This window comes from Numenius arquata, chromosome 6, assembly GCF_964106895.1.
Source record: "Numenius arquata chromosome 6, bNumArq3.hap1.1, whole genome shotgun sequence".
Classification (NCBI taxonomy): Eukaryota; Metazoa; Chordata; class Aves; order Charadriiformes; family Scolopacidae; genus Numenius; species Numenius arquata.
In genome coordinates, this window is record NC_133581.1 from 11,628,841 (window position 1) to 11,650,678 (window position 21,838).

Below are 21,838 nucleotides of genomic sequence, written 5' to 3' on the forward strand. Positions count from 1 at the left end.
CACCAGAATTTGAGAGCAATCATTTTCTTCTGCTTCTGCAAATTTGCTTTTGCTAATATCCAGTAAAATAAAAAGAGATAAAGTGGAAAGATTGTAAACTAGCAAAATTGTCGCTTATCAATTTGAATCTACACAACTTGGAAGGAAAGATACTTTTAATGAAGGAATGCAAAAAGAATGCTGAGACCCCTCATTAAGCTTGGCTGTGAAGATGCAGTCGCAGCTTCTATCAGTGAGCAGCACCATCAGTCATCGCTATCTCCAGTTCAGTACTATATAAATAAGGTTTGCTGGTTGAAGCATTAAAGCTACCGTATCAAATCCTGCTCCCTGAACTCACTTTGGGACTCACTGCCGATTTCAACTAATTTCTTACAGAACATGACGAACATAAAGAACATGCTCTTTAGCCTTGCTCACATGAGGATATACACTGGAAGCAACTCCTCATGTTGTACATTGGCAGATCTGCATTAATGACGATTAACTGGAAGTGAAACTGTCCTCAAATATGTTTAATATGCTTATTTCTGCCTTTGGCCTTAGCACATTAAAAAACCCAAACAAACCCTAAAGCAACCCTCCATTTTCCCATCTTCTCACAGAACCAAGAAGCACGTGCAGATACCACAAAGAAGAAATAATTATTGTTGTAATTGCAACTTAATTTACAGTCCTAGTCTCTATCACCGAGAAACCTCCTTTTTTTTCATCTTTCCCATGTCTCATAGCAAAAGAAGCTGTTCAGAGCATCTGCCAATCTTTTAGCAGAAATAAAAATCTTCCATTATCATAGTATATAATTTATGACGTCTTCTTCCTACACCAAGATCGAGCTGCAAAGAGCACGTGATCACATAGGAGGAAAAAACCTCATGCTGTGACCTCAGTGGTATGCTTGCTTCTATAGTTATTTGCAACTTTTCTCCAAATTGTGTTACTTTACCCACAATACTCTTCTAAACAGGGAATAACAAAGAGCACATTAACACATAAGCAAGCATGAATAACAAGTTTTTTATTGAATGAGCAATGCTGATGACATTCAACCTTAGCCGCTAATTTTAGAATTGAAATTTAAGAGGCCCTTTAAGCATTTTTTCTTGAATGAGACCTATTATGCACTAAATAATACATAAACGATCTATAGAGATGCTGATATTTTGAAAAAAAAATTCAGTTGCAGGAAAGTAAACAAATTTTTCTATTCCCTGTCATGGCTGCAGCAGTATGTCTAATCTACACTTTAGCATTATTTATGCAAACAGCACCATAGCTACTAATGTACTTGTGAAAGATAAAGGCAGAGCCTGATTATAAAGAAGGTATGTCCTCCTCCACGCTGGTGAAGTAGCTGCCACCATCAGCATTGTCAGTCCAAGGGGGACGGCAAGCCACAACTAGCCTGCTGTTTGCTTTGTTTAAAAGGTAGGCTGCAGTAACAAGTTAAGTTGAGAGCAACACTTGCAAACAGATGCTACTCTCCAGTAACCCAAAAACTGGAAAAAGGAAGTATCCTCATTCCTTCACGTTAGTTGCTTAGAGAGCTTGTCTCCCTAAGCTCATCATACTCTAGAGGGAGTCTAGAGCACCCTTGGGGGCCATGTTAGAGCACCTGAATGAAGGTCTTGCTGAGAGCAGCCCTCACCCCTGACCACCACACGTTTTACCTCTGGGGGAAACACCAGACGCCGTCGGCTACACAGCACCAACACTCCCCCCACGACCCCAGCCAGCCGCTCCGGTGAGGGATAAGCCGACCCACCGGGCTGCCAGGGCGCCGCGGGCTCGGGCCCGGCCCCGCCCCTCCCCTCACAGCCGAGGCCCGGAAACCTGGCCGTTACCACAGGCGCTCGAGCCCTCCGCTCCGCAGGGCCGCCGCCCGCGAACAAAAGACACCCCAGAGACCTCCCCGCAAGGCCAGCCGCAGGGAAGGCGGATCGGAACCGCTGGGACGTGCCGGGCGGCCACCCGCACCGAGGCACCCTCCGCAGCGCGCATGCGCACTCCGCCCCGGGGAAGCGCTCGCCGGCGCCGCGCAGTGACGTCACGCGACAATGGCGGCGCCCAGCACACGAGGCGGGCGACGGTGTTAGCGGTGGTCGGGTCGGACTGGTTAGAGCTCCACTGTCCTTCCCTATCCCGAGGCTCCAGAGTGTGGTAAGCGGGGGGCGGGGGGAAGCTCCCTCTCCCCGGGGCTGCAGGTCGGTGGGGGCCCCTCGGGCCTCCCACGGATTCCGTGTGTGGCGGCGGAGACCGGGCCGGGTCATGCCACACCACACCACATCACACCGGGTCTGGCCGTACCCTACCGGGCCTTTGGCGGGTGGTTCCCGGGTAGGCAGGGGCGGGAGCGCTTCGCGGCCTTCGGGAGCTTATTCCGGCCAATTTAGTTTTATCTTCGGAGCTGTTCCTGGAGTGCGGGTGTAGGCCTGGCCTGCTGTACTTATATCTAAAGCCATTCATATTATTTCCCGCTAAACGAAGAGAATTGTTCTCTGCGTTCCCGTGTGTTTGAATAGAATCAATGTAATCCTTGCTCTTTTGATCTGACGCCCTGCTTTTTTACATACCCCACCCCCTCTCCCAGTTTCTTTTTAGGTAAAAATGAAGACCAAAAAAGGAAGGAGATTTAAATCTTCCTTTAAATTAAAGCAGAAAGGCATTGAAGTAATAGGAAAATGGAAAAATGTGCCAATCGACCCCAATCTATTTGCTGATGAGGACTTTGGAGATATAGTATGCTTGGAGGAACTTACAGAGTACAAATTAGTGAGTTCTTCCAAAGTGGGCAAAGTAAAAGAGAAGAGAAAGGCTGAGAGTGTTTCAGAAGAAGGCAATGAGAAGGAGGAAGAACCTGTTGTCCCTCCCAAAAAGAAAAAGAAAAACAAAGATTTGAGAAGCAAACCAGATAAAAGTGGTGATCCTAACACAGCAGAAAATGATGTGCCAGTTGCTAAAGAGGCAAAGTATAATGAAATAATCAAAGTGGCAAATTGTGAGGACCATGGACACGTGCCTGAGAGCACTTCAAGCAAAAAAGATGCTCCAAAGAAAAAGAAGGTACCTAAAAATAAAGCTTCTCAAGCTCAAGAAGCTCTTCCATCAGTAACTACTTCCAAAAAAGTTAAAAACTGGACAACAGAAGTTTTATCTGTGTCAACTGATCGCAAAGCTGATGTGTCTGCATGGAAAGACCTGTTTGTACCTGAGCCAGTGTTGCGGGCCTTGAGCCACCTGGGGTTTAGTGCTCCAACTCCTATCCAAGCCTTAGCCTTGCCTTCTGCCATCCGGGATGGTATGGATGTTCTTGGTGCTGCAGAAACAGGTACAAATCTGTTAAACTGGTGTATATGCTGGGAGCTTCCCTTCTCCCATCTTTAAATGCAGCTTATTGTTATGAGTTTTTATATGTAGCAGAAGAAGCATTTATATGTAAAAGCTTGTAGCTTCTCCATATCCAATATATTGGTAATGTTTCATTGCGAAGTATTAAGACTTCGTATCTTACAAACACAGGATGTTCCATCTTTACAAAATACAGTGTGCAAAGCTTTGAAGTCTCAATGAGTTATTATGCTTTTGAGAGAAGTCTTTTTATTTCTGCTGTTTTTCAAATTGTGTCCTATTTTGGGAACTGTGAGGCAATACACTGCAAAGGGCAGAATTACTGAAACAAACAGAGTCATGTTCCAACAGCCTAACTTCTGTGGGTGTCCCGGTGCCAAGGCAAAGCAGAAAGCTAGCTTCCTCTGAAGATGATTCAGTACTGGCTTAGAGCGGTAAATAAATACTAGGCGCAGTGTTAGGCGTTGTGAATATGGCCTAGGCCTTAATCCTAGCAAAAAAGGCTCACTCTGTGCCCTGTCTCTGGGCTTGGCCTGTACATTGTCACCAGCCCTTCTTTCTGCTTGTGCTTGAAGTATTACATTGATCCATTAACAGGAGAGGTATTGTCTCTTGTTCAGCTTGTGATCAGCTCATGCCTTTGAGCGTTGCTAGCTTTTGTGAAATTTGTTACAGCTTCTTTTTTTACTTAAACAATAGCTGTGAAGTCTCAGAGCATTAGTTTCCCTCTAACTTTTTTTGCTGCTCAGCTTCATTTGAAGTTTTGTCTTATTTAGCAGTGCAACATTTTTTTCCCCATAAAAACTAAAAATAGAAAGCACAATTGGAAGCTGCTTCGGTTTAAAGGCTTTGCGTTCTTTTCATCTGTTCCAGTTGCCTTATCTCACTGCTTTTCTTGTAAAGCCATTTACTGCTCTGGAACATGATGGTATAGTAACTAATAAGATATGCAGTCATTTGCATTTTTATTTTAATTAGAAGCTAGGCTGGTGCTATTAACTTTAATAAGATTAGAAAGCCCCACAGGGAGTGTTTCTGAAAATGGAACTGAAAATTTAAATGGCATATTTGTGCTGCAAAAGAAGTGCCATTTTCGCAGTGGTGGAAAGCAAATCCCTCTCTAGCTGCAGAATGGAAAGCGCGTTTGGTGGCAGGTTGTGTTGTTGCTGTCTAATTTTTTTGCACAAACATGAGGTAGTAAGACTGTGTTTTGCTCATTTATTCTTTCATGAAAAGGTTCTCTCCAGAGAGCCTAGTGCGTAAATGGTGTTTCTGTAGAAACTTGAGAGAGGATGTGAACAATTGTCTGTTATGAAGTTCTGCAGCTGGGAGAGGCTGAAACTCTCCAGTTCTTTTTTCTACATCCTACAGCTTACCTTAGGATTGAGCCTGAGGGAGGAAGGTGGCGGGTGAAACAACCATTAAACTTCCATTTTTGGTAGCAACATAGGGGAGAACGGCAAGATTTTTATATGGCATTAGGCCCCTGTGGAGATCAGATGCAGAGCATGTCAAGGCTTGCTGGTTTTGGAGTGGATCTAACCAGTTCCATTCATTAACAATGTAGAATTAGTGAAGTTTTGGCTTAAGGAACTAAATTTTATCTCTGTAAAATCTTATAATCTAAAACCATTTAAAAGAGCATGAATTAGCTTGAGCTGTAGTGTCTAGAGATACCAAGATAAACTTTTCTCCTGGTTTTGCAGGCCTGGCTATGGTATGTGATGTGTATGTTGTGAAGATAACATGCCTTGTGAGGTGATAATTTAATTTGTGGGTGAATCTAGTGCCAGCCGAATAGTCCTGATTATCACAACCATAATCTATCTGGGTGCAGTAGTGAGATTTGCACCAGTCAAATTGAATTACGTTTACTTCAAGATCAGCAGTGTTCTTCACCTTAAAAACAGATGTTCTGGTAATGCAGAATCTTATTGCATAAGTGCTCTGCAAATGCAGATTTTAAACATTTTCTGCTTCAAGTGCAGAAGTCAGAAAAGACCTCCCAGACATTCAGAAAGGTCTGAATGCGAGGAGTCTTTGCAGCAGTATGGATAATGATACTGGGCTTAACCGATTATTAACTAATACTAAGGTTCTCCTCTAAATAGGCAAAATTCTGTATTGCTGAATTTGGCAAATTATTATGGATTTGTGATGCGGACAAAAGGTGCTCAAGGAATTGAGACGGGATTTCCAGAGGGCTGCTTTCCAGTGGTAGCCTGGGAACATTCCTGTAACAACCGGAATGGTGCAATAGTATCCTGTGCTCTGGATGCTGCTTTTGTGATCAATGAACTGATATTTATGAGAACCTTAACTGGGTTCTCCTAACGTCTTAGTAGTGACAGATCGTTCAGACGGGAATATGTGGCAGGGATGTGACTTGCAGTTTGGTACAGTCAACCCCTGAAATTAAAGTTAGGGGAGCATTTTTGTATTTGACAGCCCTTTTCTCTCTGAAGTTGATTATTTGTTTTAAATCGGATTTATGTGTTTTGATTATAAAAATGTGAGATGGTGGAGTATGTCACAATACAGTTTCTTAGAAAGTCATAAACACAGTACTGTAAACTGAAGATGGAAGTGAATCCTTCAAGTACGTTCCAGTTTGTCCTTGGCCTCATTTGCTAATCCTTTATTTGGAGAACATTGATCAGAACTGTCAATTAGGGCATAGTATTCTCCTTACGGGCATACAGTTCTTTAAAAATATCTTGGCTGCAACTGCAGCTTTTAAAAACCACTTTCAGAACAAATGAATCTGCCTGACCTGCTAGAGGTTGGAAAAATACCTGTTCCCCAAGAGGTACGCTATTGGCGACCTCAAGCATATGTGTAAAGGGAACAAGAGAAAAGTTGCTATTGCTGCAAGTTTTTGGTCTTCTAAAGATCAAAAGTTTGTGTCTGTTGCAACTGTATGTTTTAAGAACAGTGTGCAATTGGCTGTTGCTTTTCTCATCTTTGCAAATAAATGACTTGTCAGTGTGTATTATTATTCTTGTTTGTTTTTTAGGAAGCGGCAAAACGCTTGCATTCGCAATTCCAATGATTCACTCTGTGCTGCAGTGGCAAAAATCAAATAGCTCGACAACCAGAAATGACAGTGTTTCTAAAGAGTCCCATCAGCATCATGATGAAACAAAATGGGAAAATGAGGATGAAGCAGAAAAACTAACCCATCAGCAGGTTGAAGATAGTGGAGATGAAGATGATGCATCTTTCTCAACAGGCTGCGTGAAGGTGCTGGAAAACTTTGAATTTGATTCTGGTGACGAGACATATACTCTTGGCTCCCATAAAAAGAGACCTCTTTTAGGACTGGTCCTTACTCCCACAAGAGAATTAGCTGTACAAGTAAAGCACCACATTGATGCAGTTGCAAGGTTTACAGGTACGTAGACCCCACGGGCCATGCTCCCAGTTTGGGTTTGGATCTTGGCATTGGTGTGTGAATTGACATTGGCCAGAAAGTGTGCCGCAGTTTCTTCTGCATCATAAAATTGGGGTGGCTTTCAAAGGGTTAGGGTTCAAAGTCACTAATATTTGAAAAATGTATGAAGATTCTTCAATGAAATGCATGTAGAAGCAAACAGTTAATGTAGCATATTTTGATTTAAATTGTTTCTTCCTTCAAATAGCTCTTGACTTGGGCTTTAGCAACACAGAATCAGTACACAGATACCCAGCCACAGCTAACTTTGTCCTGGTTTTGGATAATACAGGTTATATATAAAAAAAATCATTTCATTTTATATATATATGTGCATTTTTAAAATATATATGTATATCATAAATTCCTTTTTTGACAGGTATATCAATCTATATAGATAATAGATAGATGTAGTTTTATCTATATATATCATTTTGGTCTTCCTATCAAAAAAAGAAATAATGGCCGTAAATTTTATGGGTAGAAAGCATTGCTGGATATCTGACTTACCTCCTGGTAGCCAGGCCACAGCATATTGCTGGGTAACATGCCTGAGGAAAGCAATTCAGTCTTGTTTCTTTCTCTTCCAAACCAGTGGTCAGCACATCTGTTAAGTGAATGAGTGAGAATGGGAAACTATTGAAGATGGAGAGAATTGGGAAACAACTCCCCCCTTCTCCAATAGTAGTAATTGTTTATTTATTGAAGAGGATAAATAGTGCAGTGAACGGCTTTTAAGCACATCTTCCTTTGGTGTCTATATGGCCTGCTGTGCTCATCAGTCTACAGGTTATTACATGGCTAATTTTAACTCCTAGCCTGAAATAATCATAGAATTGTTGGAAGAGACCTTTAAGATCATCAACCGAACACCGACAAAAACCATCACTAAACCATGTGTGTCAGTACAGTTCTGATAGGAGCAGTGCTGTTCGTTTTTGTAAAAAATCTGCTGCCCAAGTGATGTATAGTTGCTGCAGCAGGAGAGAAAATACGTTTTGATGTGGGCTTTCTTTATTATCTCAAACTCACTTTGAAAAAAATATCCCCACCTGGAAACATGGGGTTCCACAAATAGTAGAGAAGAGAGATCTCTGGTAGCTTGGATACTGGAGTAAGTTGCACCGTAGCATTGAGTTTGTCATGGGTCAGTGTATTCTTTGAAGAAGTAGGGTGAAAGAAGCCACGTATGAAGTCTGTGCTTCCAAAGATAAACTCCTTTTAGTGCCTGAGCAAATTGCTTAAAACTAACTTAGAGTCTCTGTGCTACTGTGCAGTCCAGGGAATCATTAATTGTGAAGGAGCATTCTTGTTAGGATTATTCCATAGTAAATGAGCAGTTATTAGCAAGATAAGCATTTCTCAGTCTTATTCCTGGAGGGGCCTGCTGTTTATTCATAACAGGAACATGATTGTTCGTGCAGATAAAATTGACAAAACATGAGATTCTGAAGTATGGGTAAACAAAGCTAACAGCTATGGAGGACATGCAAGATTCTTCCTGCAGTTGAAAGACAGGTGCACTAAAAGACTATTTTTGCCGTCTAACTATAATGAAGATTTTTCTTTAAAATTGAGGGCATTGCTGCATGTTCAGTGTTATATAAAACTCCTGAAGTTTCCTGGCCAAAATGTTTGCTGAAAGTTGCGGTATAGATTTTTTTAAAATACGTATTTGAGTCAATATATGTAAAGACATTTGCTGATAAATTAGTGAGATAAAAACTGTTATTTATATGTTCTAGGCATTAAGACTGCAATTCTAGTTGGAGGCATGGCTGCACAGAAGCAAGAACGTGTACTGAATCGAAAGCCAGAAATTGTAATTGCAACCCCAGGCCGTCTGTGGGAGTTAGTTAAAGAGAGACACCCACATCTTTCGAATCTTCGACAGCTCAGGTAAAGACGTCTTTCAGACCAGCTGCTTGATGCTGAACTGGGCATCGCTGCATCCTGATTCTTTTTACTAACTGATTAAATAATTTAGACAATGTCACATCACTTATTTCTTTGCCAAGAGTTTTTTATTGAAATGCATAGTGGTTATATTGATGGAAGGAAACGTCACATAAAGCAAGTAGCAAAACCCCGATTTTTCCTTCAGAACCTGATTTTTGAAAAAGATATGTGGAAGGCGACTGTAGCTACCCCAGCATATCTGGTGTTCCTTTGGGGTTTACGTGCAGAACTTCCCTTACATGTTTAGCAGGAAAAGTTCTTTTGAAGTGTATCAGATTTTTATTTCTCTGCACAAGTGTATTTTTACTGTTTGTTTTCTATTTGACAGGTGCCTTGTGATTGATGAAGCAGATCGAATGGTTGAGAAAGGTCACTTCTTAGAGCTGTCTCAGTTGCTGGAAATCTTAAATGATTCACAGTATAACCCTCAACGACAGACTTTTGTTTTTTCTGCCACTTTGACTTTAGTTCATCAGACTCCCACAAGAGTTTTACAGAAAAAGAATGCTAAAAAGATGGACAAGAAGACCAAACTAGAATTGTTAATGGAAAAAGTAGGAATAAAGGGCAAACCCAAAGTGATAGACTTAACAAGGAAAGAGGCCACTGTTGAGACTCTGACAGAAACCAGGATCCACTGTAATACAAACGAGAAGGACTATTATCTCTATTACTTTCTTCTGCAGTATCCAGGGAGAACCATGGTCTTTGCAAACAGCATAGACTGTGTAAAACGCCTCAGTTCTCTCCTCGCAATCTTAAATTGCGATCCTCTTCCTTTGCATGCCAACATGCACCAAAAGCAAAGGCTGAAAAACCTGGAAAGGTTTGCTGAGCGAGAGAGGTGAGTTGACTTTTTTGCTCCCTAGTAGAACAAAAAAGAAATCATGTATAATATAGTGGGGAGAGGAAACAGCTCTGTTAGAGTAGGAGCAGGTTGGGGGAGTTAGCTGGGGATGCGAGTCCTCTGTTTATGAGCCCAGGTTATTAATGATTAAGGTTGAGGTTTCACAGTATGTTTGAGGTGATGAACTGGAGCGAGGTCAGTGGAATGCCACCAAGATGGTCAAGAAGCACTTGCTCTGCAAGGATGAGGACACTGGGATTGGTATCACTTGGGAACAAGACTTTGTGGGGTCCTACTGGCAGGCATCTGATATCTTAAAAGAAGGTTATCAAGAAGATGGAGCCAGGCTTTTCACAGTGATGCATGGTAGGAGAATGAGTGTTAAGGGGTGAAAGTTGAAACAAGAGGTTCAGGCTGGATGTAAGAAAGAGCTTTTTCTCAATGATGACAGGCATTGGAACAGGCTGCTTGTTCTTGGAGGTTTTCAAGGTTCAGTTGGATAAAGCCCTGAGCAACCTGGTCCAACCTTCTAGTTCATTCTGCTTTGAGGAGGAGGTTGGTCTAGAGACCTCCTCGTGTCACTTGGAGCCTGAATTATGCTGTTGTCTGGCAGCTCATTGCTGCTGAAGGAGCTGTCACTTGCCCTGTTTTCAGCCATATGCTTTTATAACCACCCTGCACACCTCTCTGCCCCTGTGCCCTGGTTCTGCAGCTCATTTAATGCTTCTGTAAGTTGTTTCATCTCACTAAGCCACCTGAAAACTAACCACTTTTAGCTGGGTTAGGTTTTTGTGGGTTTATTTAGGTGAATTAGCTTCCTGAGGGTTAAGGAAGAATGGAATGCAAGAGAAGGGGTAGTTGTGCCTTTCAGCAGCGGTGGGCAGCCAGGTTTACCCAGGCAGGCCTGCCCTGCCATTTTAAGAATTATTGTTCCTGCTGGCTTTGGGATGGCCTTTGGGGAGGAGGTTAGTGGTCTCGATACTTCTGTAATCCAGAAGCCTCACAGTTTAGTCTGCTGTGAAATGCTGTGTGCTGTCTGACTGCATGGGAATTTGTACCTTGGTAATAGACTTAGGCAGGGAGAACAGAGGTTGAATTTCCACAGTAGATCTGCAGCAAACCATGGCAAAATGTAGTATCAATAGCATTGACCTGGGCCAGGCAGGACATTTTCAGGGACTGCAGATTTTCAAGGCAAGTAGAAATCTATGAGACCATCTATCGTGACCTCCTGCAGATGGCAAGCCATGGAATTTTCTCTGCTTATGTCTGCTTTGAACCTTGTAGCAATAGGATATGCAGTCAGATGTCATAAAATTTTAACAGATTCCTGTTACCTACAAGTAACTTGTTTCAGTTGCTGGGAGATTTTTTTTAAAATTAATTGTTCCATACCGTAGGGAGATTTTTGTCTCTGTAGTAGACTGTTTATATAAAAGAATTTTTTTTAATAGCTCTTCCTTTCTGGGGGTAAGGAGAAATGCTAATTGTCAGAATAGAATCCCTCCCCTTTATATTTCTAGCTTTTAATTTATTGAGAGAACTTATTTGAGTGCAAGTTGGTAGAAGGTATTTCAGCCCCAAAAAGCTGTTAATTAAATCTATGTTAATAACGTGATTTTTCTCAACTGATGAAACTTGTAATAACCTGTCTGTCCTGCCAAAAGATCAACTGTGGTGTTAATGGTATGGTCATATCAAGCTAACTATTATTTTTAAACCCAGCCTGGGCAGAGCACTGAAAAATGTAATGAAGGGGAGCGTACCCTCCTGCCAAGTGGTTGGATTAGGTCATTGAATAGCAATTTGCACTAGCATTCCTGAGCATTGAGAGAGAATAAAAGCATAGGAAAATAGAATCTAGCAAGATAGTGAATTTCTATATTGGAAACAGAATATACCTGCTGAAGGTAACATTTGCATTTTTTTTACTTTAAGAATTGCTATTTCAAGACTGCCTCTGATGTAATATTGAGCATCGTTTTCTGTAAGGGTAAACAAATAGCATATTTCCAGCACATGATATAGTACAAATCTGTTCCTTAAATTCCTGTGGTAGAATTCTAGGTCTCTGTATGTGATGTTCTTTGGCAGATGGTTTACTCTTCAATTTTATGTTCATTAAATCACATTATCACTTCCTCAGCTGTGTCCTCCTGACAACAGATGTTGCGGCTCGTGGTCTTGATATTCCCAACGTGCAGCATGTCATCCACTACCAGGTTAAATATTTTTAATGTTTCTACTTTCCTGTCTTGGTTTTGAAATAAGCTTTTGCTGATCCAAACCCTGAACACTATAAAGCTGTGATTCTCAGTCTTGTGTATAGTATAGTCCCAAGTATAGGGATCTAATCCCTATTAATTTAACTGTCCTGTAGTGCTTTGCACTTAAGGGTCTCATTGCTGCAGTGACTGTTCATGAATGTGTGATTATATATGAGAAATGACATAAAAGATACGATTCTCCTTCCTTTCCATGGCCAGCTTCATGTTTTTTCTGAATATAATGCAGGTCCCTCGTACTTCTGAGTTGTACGTACACAGAAGCGGCAGAACAGCCCGAGCTGCCAATGAAGGCCTTAGCCTGTTGCTGATCGGCCCTGATGACTTGATCAATTTTAGGAAAATTTATAAAACATTAGAGAAGAGTGAAGAGCTGCCGTTTTTCCCAGTGGATTCCAAGTGCATGATTTCTATCAAGGTAAAGAAACAACAATCTCTTTTCAGTCTGAGTAGTTGCTTGCTTACTTATATTACTGCATTACACATCATGTTGTTTCCACATTTCAGATGAAACTTACTCTTCAGGACCTGGATTTGAAAATGAGGTTAATCACACTCTATCTTTTTTTAAGCAATATTTGTGATTTCTCCTCAATAACTGGCCCAAGAAAGGTGTTCAAACATAAACATCACTTACATGTTTCTTGCACATTGTTATGTAGAGCTTCTCATGACTAGATTCCCCAAAACAGTACAGGGAAGGGAGTATGTTTTGTGGCTGGGGAGCTGGGATGGCTCTATTAAGTATATTGCTTAAAGCCTCTTGTGTTACGAGCAGACTAGAGAACAGTATCAGATTCAGGGATCTTCAGTGATCTTCACCTGCCTCTTCTCAGTTGTCTGAGTTGTCTGAAAGCATCTAGTCACCACAGATTTTCTGGTTCTCAAATAAGAGGCCATTTCATGTCTCAGCATTCTCTTAGCAGTTTGGGTGACATCAGCCGTGTACAAATGGGACATATTTAAATACTGCATTTGAAAGAAATCCAGATGGCGTTGGAGTGTCTGAATAATGCACAGTCACCGAGAGCAGGATTAAAATGCAAGCAGACAGATAGCGAAACAGGTATCTTCCTTATAGTATTCTGGTTCATGCTTATACAGTTGGCTTGGACTGAGCCCGGTGTCCACCCCAGTGGCAACAGCGGTATCCTTACCTTGTGAATAATGTCAGCAAGTTTCAAAGCCCAGACTTACTGCAAATGGCAACCTCCCTCCCCACACCTCTCAAGTGGATGGACCGCCAGGCAGGGACTGGGGGAGAAAAGTCCCTCCCACTGTAAGAGAAGATAAAGTTTGTGACCACTTGAGGAACCTGAAGTCTATGGGACCTGACAAGATGTGTCCCAGAGTCCTGAGGGAATTGGCTGATGTAGTTGCCAAGCCACTCTCCTTGATATTTGAAAAATCATGGTGGTCAGGTGAAGTTCCCAGTAACTGGAAAAAGGGAAACATTGCACCCATTTTTAAAAAGGGTCGAAAGGAGGACCCTGGGAACTACCAACCTGTCAGCTTCACCTCTGTGCCTGTGAAGTACACATGGAGTACAGGGAGGTGATTTGACACAGCCAGCATGGCTTTCTGCCTGACCAACCTTGTGGCCCTCTATGATGGACTGGGTACATCAGTGGACAAAGCAAGAGCTACAGATGTCATCTGTCAGGACTTCTGTAAGGCCTTTGACATGGTCCTCCACAACATCCTTCTCTTTAAATTGGAGAAATATGGATTTGATGGCTGGACTGTTCAGCAGATAAGGAATTGGTTGAATGGTTGCATTCAGAGGGTAGCGGTCAACAGCTCAATGTCCACATGGAGATCAGTGACAAGTGGTGTCCCTCAGGGGTCTCTGTTGGGACCAGGACTGTTTGATATCTGGATCAATGACATAGTGGGATCAAGGGCACCCTTAGCAAGTTTGCAGATGACACCAAGCTGAGCGTGTGGTTGATGCACCTGAGAGACAGGATGCCATCCAGAGGGACCTGGGCAGGCTTGAGAAGTGGGCCCATGTGAAGCTCATAAGGTACAACAAGGCCAAATACAGGGTTCTGCACCTGACTCAGGACAACATCTGGTATCAATACAGGCTGGGGGATGAAGGGATTGAGAGTAGCCCTGCTGAGAAGGACAAGAGCCAACAATGTGCACTCCCAGCCCAGAAGGCCAACCATATCATGGGCTGCGTCAAGAGAAGTGTGGCCAGTCGGTCAAGGGAGGTGATTCTGCCCCTCTTCTCCTGTCTCATGTGACCCCACCTGGAGTACTGTGTCCAGCTCTGAAGCCCTCAGCACAGGAAAGACATGGACCAGTTGGAACGGGTCCAGAGGAGGCCACAAAAATGATCAGAGGGCTGGAGCACCTCTGCTATGAAGACAGGCTGAGAGAGTTAGGGTTATTCAGCCTGGAGAAGAAAAGGCTCTGGGAAGACCATATTGCAGCCTTTCAGTACTTAAAGGGTACTTATAAGAAAGATGGGGACAACCTTTTTAGCAGGGCCTGTTCTGATATGACAAGGGGTAGTGGCTTTGAACTAAAGAGGGTAGATTTAGTTATAGGTATTAGGAAGAAGTTTTTGGCACTAAGGGTGGTGAAACACTGGCCCAGGTTGCCCAGAGAGGTGGTAGATGCCCCATCCCTGAAAACATTCCAGGTCAGGTTGGACAGGGCTCTGAGCAACCTGATCTAGTTGAAGATGTCCCTGCTCGTTGCAGGGGAGTTTGGATTAGGTGATCTTTAAATGTCCTTTCCAACCCAAAGTATTTTATGATTCTATGAAATGGGGTATTTAACATGAATCTTTCAGGAGATGCAGTTTTCTGAAAGAGAAAGAAATGTGTCCACAGACTCATTTTTCTCCTCTTGGTAATAACAAAGAGAATTTGATATTTTTTTTTCCCCATGTTTTCCCCCACCCCCCTCCACCTGCCAAATGTTTCTGGTTACTGAAAGAAATCTGTTGTTTTTAGAGTGTTTCTTCAGAAGTCCCTTTGTGTTTCTTGATGAGTAGATTTTGGCTCTTATCATGCTCTGTCAATTAATGGGCAAATAAATATTTTTTTCCACACTTAAATTTTCCTGCCACCATCTCACGATCTTCTCTCCTATGCATAGTAGCGCTCCTCTCCCCAGAAAAGATGTCTTTGTGGTTGTAATTCCAGGACTCCAGCCTCCTAGACTCTTCACATGGTGTGGTCTCATTTACGCTTTGCCCTGGGCTTAATTACAAAGCCATTTTAGTTGGGACTAATAGTGCTGCTGGTTCCCTTTGGCACACTTCTTTCCTGGTTCTGCATGCCTTCATTCAAGTTCAGCAAAAGTCTGAAGGTATTTTACACTCAAGAGGAATAGAATTGGTGAACCAAAGTAGAGGAGAGACCAAAAGAAGACTCAAGTTTTGCAAAGATGGAAAAACTATTTAAAATTTCTTTTAATGATCTGAGGAGAAGTGACTGACTTTTTTTATTAGTCAACTGCAAGTTTAATTTCCTTTCTCTCTGTGTTTTAATTATCCTGGCGGTTTTGGCAATGGTCAGGGTGTCTTGCACAGGGTTTGTTTTGTGCGACCACAGACACATTCCAAACAGCAGAACTTGCTGCTGGGTTGATTATTATTTACTGTCAGTGCAGATTTTCTTTCTATAATGAATTAGGTTTCTAAGACAGCTTGGCCCAGCTGGAAGGCTGCAGGTCAGGTTAGGTTTGCTTTGCTGGACATCTTTGTTCCACCTGTGTGGAGCTGGGAAAAAGGATAGGACATTTTGTCTTGTGCCTAAAGAAGATCAGGTGCATTTCTGAAAACATGAGTAGCTCTTTCCATATGGCCTGCAAGAGTTTACTTCTTCAGAGTGGGATGAAGCTAGCAGCTGCCCCTTATTGCTGAGGCCAGTAACTTTAAGATCCAGCAGTACTATGTAAATATGTAACTTGGAAATGATTGGTATCTGAATCGTGATTTGTCCTTGATGTCTCTGAAGTGTTTGTAATGATTTGTTTAAAGAATGAGGAGTTAACGTTCAGGCATGTTTAATAGCTTGAGGTGTTTCAGAAGTCACCTTCTACCATGGATCTGAAGATGGAAAACACTTTAGCAAATGTTGACATGTCTTTACTACATGGGGCATCTGCTGGGACAGCAGTAGGAAACAAAAGTGTCTTTGCACCTCAGTAATTGTAATGCATGCTCTCAAACACTGATTCTGTCAAGGTGTCCCACACTTAAATCTAATCATAATGTCTAAAATGTACTTTTGTTGCAGGAGCGGATGAATTTGGCACGGCAGATTGAGAAGGCAGAATTTTTCAACAGTCGGGCAAAGCAACACAACTCCTGGCTCCAACAAGCTGCAGAGGCTCTCGAGATGGATCTTGATGATGACATGTTAATGGGCAAGTAGAAGTACTTGTTTATGGCTATGCTCAGTTTGTCCCATAGCACTGGTGTCCAGAAGAAGCCCCACCACGGCAGAGGAGCTCTGAAAACCTGCAGGGCAGAAGGGGAAGGGGTGTCATTGCTTAGTGCATGGTGTTGCTGGTGTTTTCTGGATGACTGCGCAGCAGGTAGTGCTGGAGCTGAGTGAGTGAGGTGTGGCAATTCTGGCAAGCCACAGACAAGTCCACGTGTCATGGGACAAGAACTGTTTAGCTTCTGACAAACATTTTAGGGTAATCCAACAGTCCAGTATCTCCTGCTTGAATCTTGTCCCCTTTGTGTCAAAGAAAAAGCTGTTACTCCACTTCTGCTTCTCTCTCCCACCCCCACATAGCCAGGCAGCAGGACAGGAGCCTGACAGCTCTGTGTGGGAACACCCAGGAAACACTAGCAAACACCAAAACTTACGTGAGCCTTATGTAGGTTGAGTTGTGTGGGCTAAATGGCCAATACTTACATTCAAGTTACAGAGGCTTTTGGTGGTGTGTTAGAAGTGAATAATTTCTTATATTTTTAAAATTAAATGTTCTGCAGGCTGTGCCTGAGAGAATGTGTAGGGCTTTGCAACTGCAGGTGCCTATTAGTTCAATGCCATGAAGCTTTGCACTGCTTAGATGCACTGTAAAATGCCACATTGTGTTCAAATTTCAGGAGGTGAAGGTATGATTTCCTATCAGTTCTTTGAAGGCATGCTGAATAGGGATGCTGTCTGTGTCACTTCAAATTAAGCTCTCTCTATCCTGCTAGCTGCTAAATATGCAGATGCCTTGATTTTGAAGCATGTTCAGATTAATTTTTTTTCTTTCCTTTATTCATGGCTGGACTAGCTTGTTCTCAGCCATTTTGCAAGAAAGCACTAATCGTCTCTGTCCAAACTGTTCAGGAGCTTTCTCAGATAATTAGCGCTCTGCTGCCTTGTTTTGACATAATCTGAGTATGCTTGTGCTTTGAAATGAGTTTCTAAACAGCACATCCAGTCCAAGTAAGTTGTGGCTCTTGAGTGAAGCACTTTGTAATTGCCACCCAGAATTTTGCCAGATTCATGCTTTAAAATGTATTCAGCCTCCAAAACTTCCATAGCTTGTTGGAGGCCAATTAAAATCTCAGTCATTCTTCCCATAAATGAAATGCCTCTTACACTGTTACAAAGGATGTAGTAATGTACTTTCAATTTACATTACAGCAACCTTAATTTCATTTATTTTCTCCTGGTCAGGCCTGTGACCATATTAACTATCTCCAGTCTTTTTTATTCCTTTTTTTCTCCTACATTATTAAATCTGGGCACCTCATTGTTTTTTATGTATGAGGAGGAAAGGGCTTCCTTTTTTCCAGGTGCTGAAATGAGGTATGCATAAAGTAACGAAATACACAGAAGCAGCTTCTGTCTGAGCTAGAAGCCCTGGGTCAATACCTTATCTTCTGAGCCCCCTTTCCTTTTTTTCCTGACTCTGTTCTGAGTTGAGAGCCAACTGAATGATTGAGCAGAATGATATGTGGGGTATAGTTACACAGTAGTCAGGATTCTTCTTGATCTTGTTATCTTGTGGACAGCCTGGGTTATCTGAAAGTGTCACAGATGACTGGAAGAGTGTATGGGAGTTGAGTGACCTTGTTAGAGAGAGAAAAATGAGATTAGCATCTGCCCCTAGCACTACAAAAGCCTGGTGAAAGAGGCCAATGCAAGTTCTTTTGTTGTAACATTCTGTATGTTTGATTTCTGCCCCAAGGAAGAAAAGCTAGTGAGCAAGAAGAAAGCCAGGAGCAAAAGATGCTGAAGGGGATGAAAAAACAACTAAAACATATGTTGTCCCAGCCACTGTTTAAAGTCCTTATGAAAACCAAGTACCCAACACAGTCTGGAAAATTACTTCTGCCTCAGACATCACTGGGTATTTCAGAATCTGCTCTGGGTACCGTATCCAAACAACAAGCCAAGAAGAAAAAAATCAATAAAATTAAATTAGATAACTGAGCAAGATCACTCAGTGCAACAGAAGCAAGGACAATCCTTATCAAAGCTGTCCGTGCTTATGGAGAAACTCAGCTAGAAGACACGTAGTATCAGAGGATGTTGCCTGTGTGGAAGCACAAAGCAAAGTGTTGATTTAAATGACTCTGTTAACATGCAGTTACTTACTGTTGAATCTTGTCTTGGATCTTGTTTTCTTACGTTCTTTCTCATTTTTTCTTACTGTCTGTATTAATAGAAGTTAATTAGTTTTTAAATAGTTCTGTTTATTACTCCTCTTTGTGAGATGGGTAAAATTCACTGTGGGCATACTCTAATGGTAAAACCTGATTTGATTTTTAATGTCCTTACAGGAAAGGGGAAGGTAGGCTGTATAAAGTCTGAGTACAATCTGAGCTGATGGTAATAGAAGGTTTGAATTTTACTGCAGCCAGTTCAGAGAGAAAGGCAGCAAATACAGGTAGAGTTACCAGCAGGTCTACAATTCTGGTTATGGAAATTCCTCCCAATTTTCTTTCTCTTCTGATAATATGTCTCTGTTCTGTTCTCCACTGGGTCTAATTCCCTTAGTCCCGTGTTACATGTTTTAGGAGATGCAAAAAAAGTCAAGGTGGCAATGGGCCAGGACTGACCTTGGGAGAGGTGTAGAGTTTTAAGGAATGAGTGTTGTTACTCATTGTTTTATTAATTAATATTTGGAGTTAAGTCTGTATTTGAAAACGTTAGAACCATGACCCTTGCTTTAATGGAAAAGATGATTATGTTGCAAAATGTCACTTTGAAGAGTGCTTCCTGATAATTATGCTTTTAAATCATTTTAACCTGACCTGGGCAAATAATTTTTAAAGCTATTTTAAAAAATGTCAGAAGAATATATTTTGAATTTTTGTTAAATTATATCTGCTATAAAACCCAAAGCCTGTGTCTGTTTTCAGTCACTTGAGATTTCCAAATTCCTCATAGCTGATGCCCTTTGCACTTAGCAGCCAAGGAGAGGGGAAAAGCACCCAAAAGGTAAGACATAGCAGCGGGATCGGTGTTGGTGGGAGCACAGGGAACCTTTACCTGCCAGCTGTAGATCGGGCTGAGTTTTTTTCTCCTATACAGTATAGAACCAGTTTCACTGCCTTGATAGGAGGCATCAGTTTACTCAGCTGGTCAAAGAAATTTGTCTGTGGAGTTGAGTGCCCCCTCCAACCACTTGCCAGTTATGCGAGAACAGCAATCTCTTTACTCTTTCATCGATGTAAATAATTGAAGACCTCCCTACTCCTCCATCTCTGGAGGGCTTTTCTCTTGCTTCCTTGCATTACTGAAGAAGAGCTGTGACAATTTAATCATAAGCACACAGAGTTTATCAATTATGCACAAAGGTTTTCTTGCAATGCACTGTCTCATGCCCTTTGGAGTAGAGGGGGTAAGTTTTGGTGGGGGAGAGATGGTAAGGTTCTTTTTCCTCACCCATGTAAGAAGATGACACATTTTTGGAGTTAATGTGACATCTGAAAAATAAGAATTTAAAGAAAGTTCCTTGTAAGGAGAGCTGAAAAAAAAGAACTGAAGAAATGCAAGCATGCCCTCATTCCTTTTCTGTCCCATTTTAATCACATTCTTACATTATGGAAAAGAAATTTGCATTGGTTTTGCATCCCTGAAGGGACTGAAGACCAGGTGGGCATTTTCTGCATCTTGTAATATATTTCTGCTTACAGTTCATCAGCAGAATCAAGGCCAGATCCTGACACGAGCTCTGCATCTCCTCCCTTGTCTGAAAATCTGCATGAGGTTGGGCGGTTTTGGCAATTTCTAATTCCATGTGATCATGAGGAGAACTGAACTGGGGGACTGAATGTATTGTTATTTCTTCTCCATCGCTGCTGTGAAGTTTTTCAGTCGCTTCTGTTTTACAGTGTTTAACAACCGAGTTCTCACACTCCCACCCCTCCGTCTAGCCCTCAGCCCACTGTCTTGCTGAGTCTCCCCGAGATGGAGCATGACACTCCTGCCCTCCTCCTCGCCTTTGTGCTTGCTGGTGGCACGCTCTGCTGCTGGTTTTCTCCTGCAGCCTCTGATGTGCTCAACTTGAGCTCTTAATTCTTAATGTACTGGTGGTGCACCCCCACAGGAGCTCAAGCTGAGCCTGGACCCTAAAAATATCTCTGTGTCTTAAAAAGAATACTTGTCTAGCGCTCTGAAAGCTCTCTTGCTCTGCCTTGTCCTTATCTTAGCAGGGTACCCTGAGCCTTCTACCTAGAGGAAAAACCTTATACTTGCTTTAGCTAATTTAAACGAATTATTAAACAGTAACTGGAAAATATTACCACTCAGCTGCCTTCCTCCAATGTGAACTAGGTTACTGCAGGAAGAAAGGAAGGCAAAGGAGAATATTTTCTCCAGCTCTGATCATTTGCATGTGTATCACTGGTGCAAATTAGACATGAAGAGTTTTACATCAAGTACATATGGGCAATTTAATTGTAGTATTTAATGAAATATGCAGGACTGAATAGTTTCTGTAATGCTCTATTGCTACAGCAGTTACTCTAAGGTTTCAACCAAGTAATCTTATGTTTTGTGGCAGTTTATGTCTGCTAAAGTACCATTAATTCAAGGATTAATTAAGTCTATTTAGGCTGTCACAGCAACATCCAAATAGATTTTTAAAAGCATGAGTTCAGCAGAGTGTTGGAAGAGGCCAAGCTGGCACAGAGCAACCAGTACTACATAATAGAAAACTGAAACCCCGAAAGGTTCTGAGCCTTCATTTTTATTTTGTGAATGCGTGGGGCCAGTTGACCTCATCCTTGTCGCAGAGTTCCTGGTGTGTCATACGCCTGTCAAGAGAAGGAAGAGTCCCTGTAGTTTAAGACATCTGCTGAGGAGATAGTTTGGACAGGATCTCACATATTGGACAGCAGAGTTTCCTGACAGTTCCCTACCCTTTTCTTTCTCTGCTCCCCTGTATGTTAATAGAACAGCAAGTTAGCAAAGCAGAAGCTGGAGTGTTGCCTTTGCCATATGCCAGCAGCCCAGGCACGCGGCTGGCCATGTGGCACCGGGGAGGTAATTCGCACCTTGGTGAGGGATGGCCAGGGTACTGCACGCTTACGGCAGTCAGTCTGTGTATCCAGGTCTCTAAGGGGGAAAGAAGACAGGGAAAGGACACTTTTTGACGATCTCACCTCATACTGCCTGACACCAGAAGGCAAATCTCATAAGAAACACGGTACTTTCTGGGATGTTACTGCTTTGTCCTGTGCTAGCAGGGTGCATTTTAGGTGCCTGAGCCATTCCAGATTGTTTGATGGACGGCTTTGTGAAGGAAGGAGCTCAGAAGACTGCGAGTTCAGTGACTGGTAACAGACTGATCCTGTAGCAAGCAACAATATGTGAGTAATATTCAGTAGTCCTTGCAGAAAAGTAGGATGTTGTCAGAGGTCATAGGATTGGGGAGAAGGGAGGCACCAGGCAGAAGGGCTCTCTTTTAGGAAATGGTCCTGATTCTGTAACCCTCCATAGATCCCTCCCACACTCCCTTCAGATACTCCGGCAGATCTTTTTC

The 21,838-nt window shown here is 42.2% G+C and overlaps 1 protein-coding gene across 2 annotated transcripts; it reads left to right on the forward strand.

The window, feature by feature from the left end:
* Positions 1-2,040: 2,040 nt before the first annotated feature.
* DDX24 (DEAD-box helicase 24) lies at positions 2,041-19,190 on the forward strand. Of its 2 annotated transcripts, none has more exons than XM_074149264.1 (9): positions 2,041-2,160; positions 2,591-3,328; positions 6,365-6,742; positions 8,527-8,680; positions 9,069-9,584; positions 11,734-11,809; positions 12,102-12,290; positions 16,132-16,261; positions 18,035-19,190. In XM_074149264.1, the coding sequence occupies exons 2-9, from the start codon at positions 2,608-2,610 to the stop codon at positions 18,277-18,279; spliced, it is 2,409 nt and encodes an 802-aa protein (XP_074005365.1). In that variant the 5' UTR covers positions 2,041-2,160; positions 2,591-2,607; the 3' UTR covers positions 18,280-19,190. The 2 variants fall into 2 exon arrangements, with proteins under 2 accessions (XP_074005365.1, XP_074005364.1); XM_074149263.1 differs by having other exon boundaries at positions 2,044-2,160; positions 16,132-16,265; positions 18,039-19,184.
* Positions 19,191-21,838: the final 2,648 nt, after the last annotated feature.

Excerpts from the sequence above, each read along its gene's own strand:
- DDX24 (XM_074149264.1), top strand. The coding sequence starts at position 2,608 with ATGAAGACCAAAAAAGGAAGGAGATTTAAATCTTCCTTTAAATTAAAG. Across the intron at positions 9,585-11,733 it reads AGGTTTGCTGAGCGAGAGAG|CTGTGTCCTCCTGACAACAG; the intron begins GTGAGTTGACTT and ends TCACTTCCTCAG. Across the intron at positions 11,810-12,101 it reads AGCATGTCATCCACTACCAG|GTCCCTCGTACTTCTGAGTT; the intron begins GTTAAATATTTT and ends AATATAATGCAG.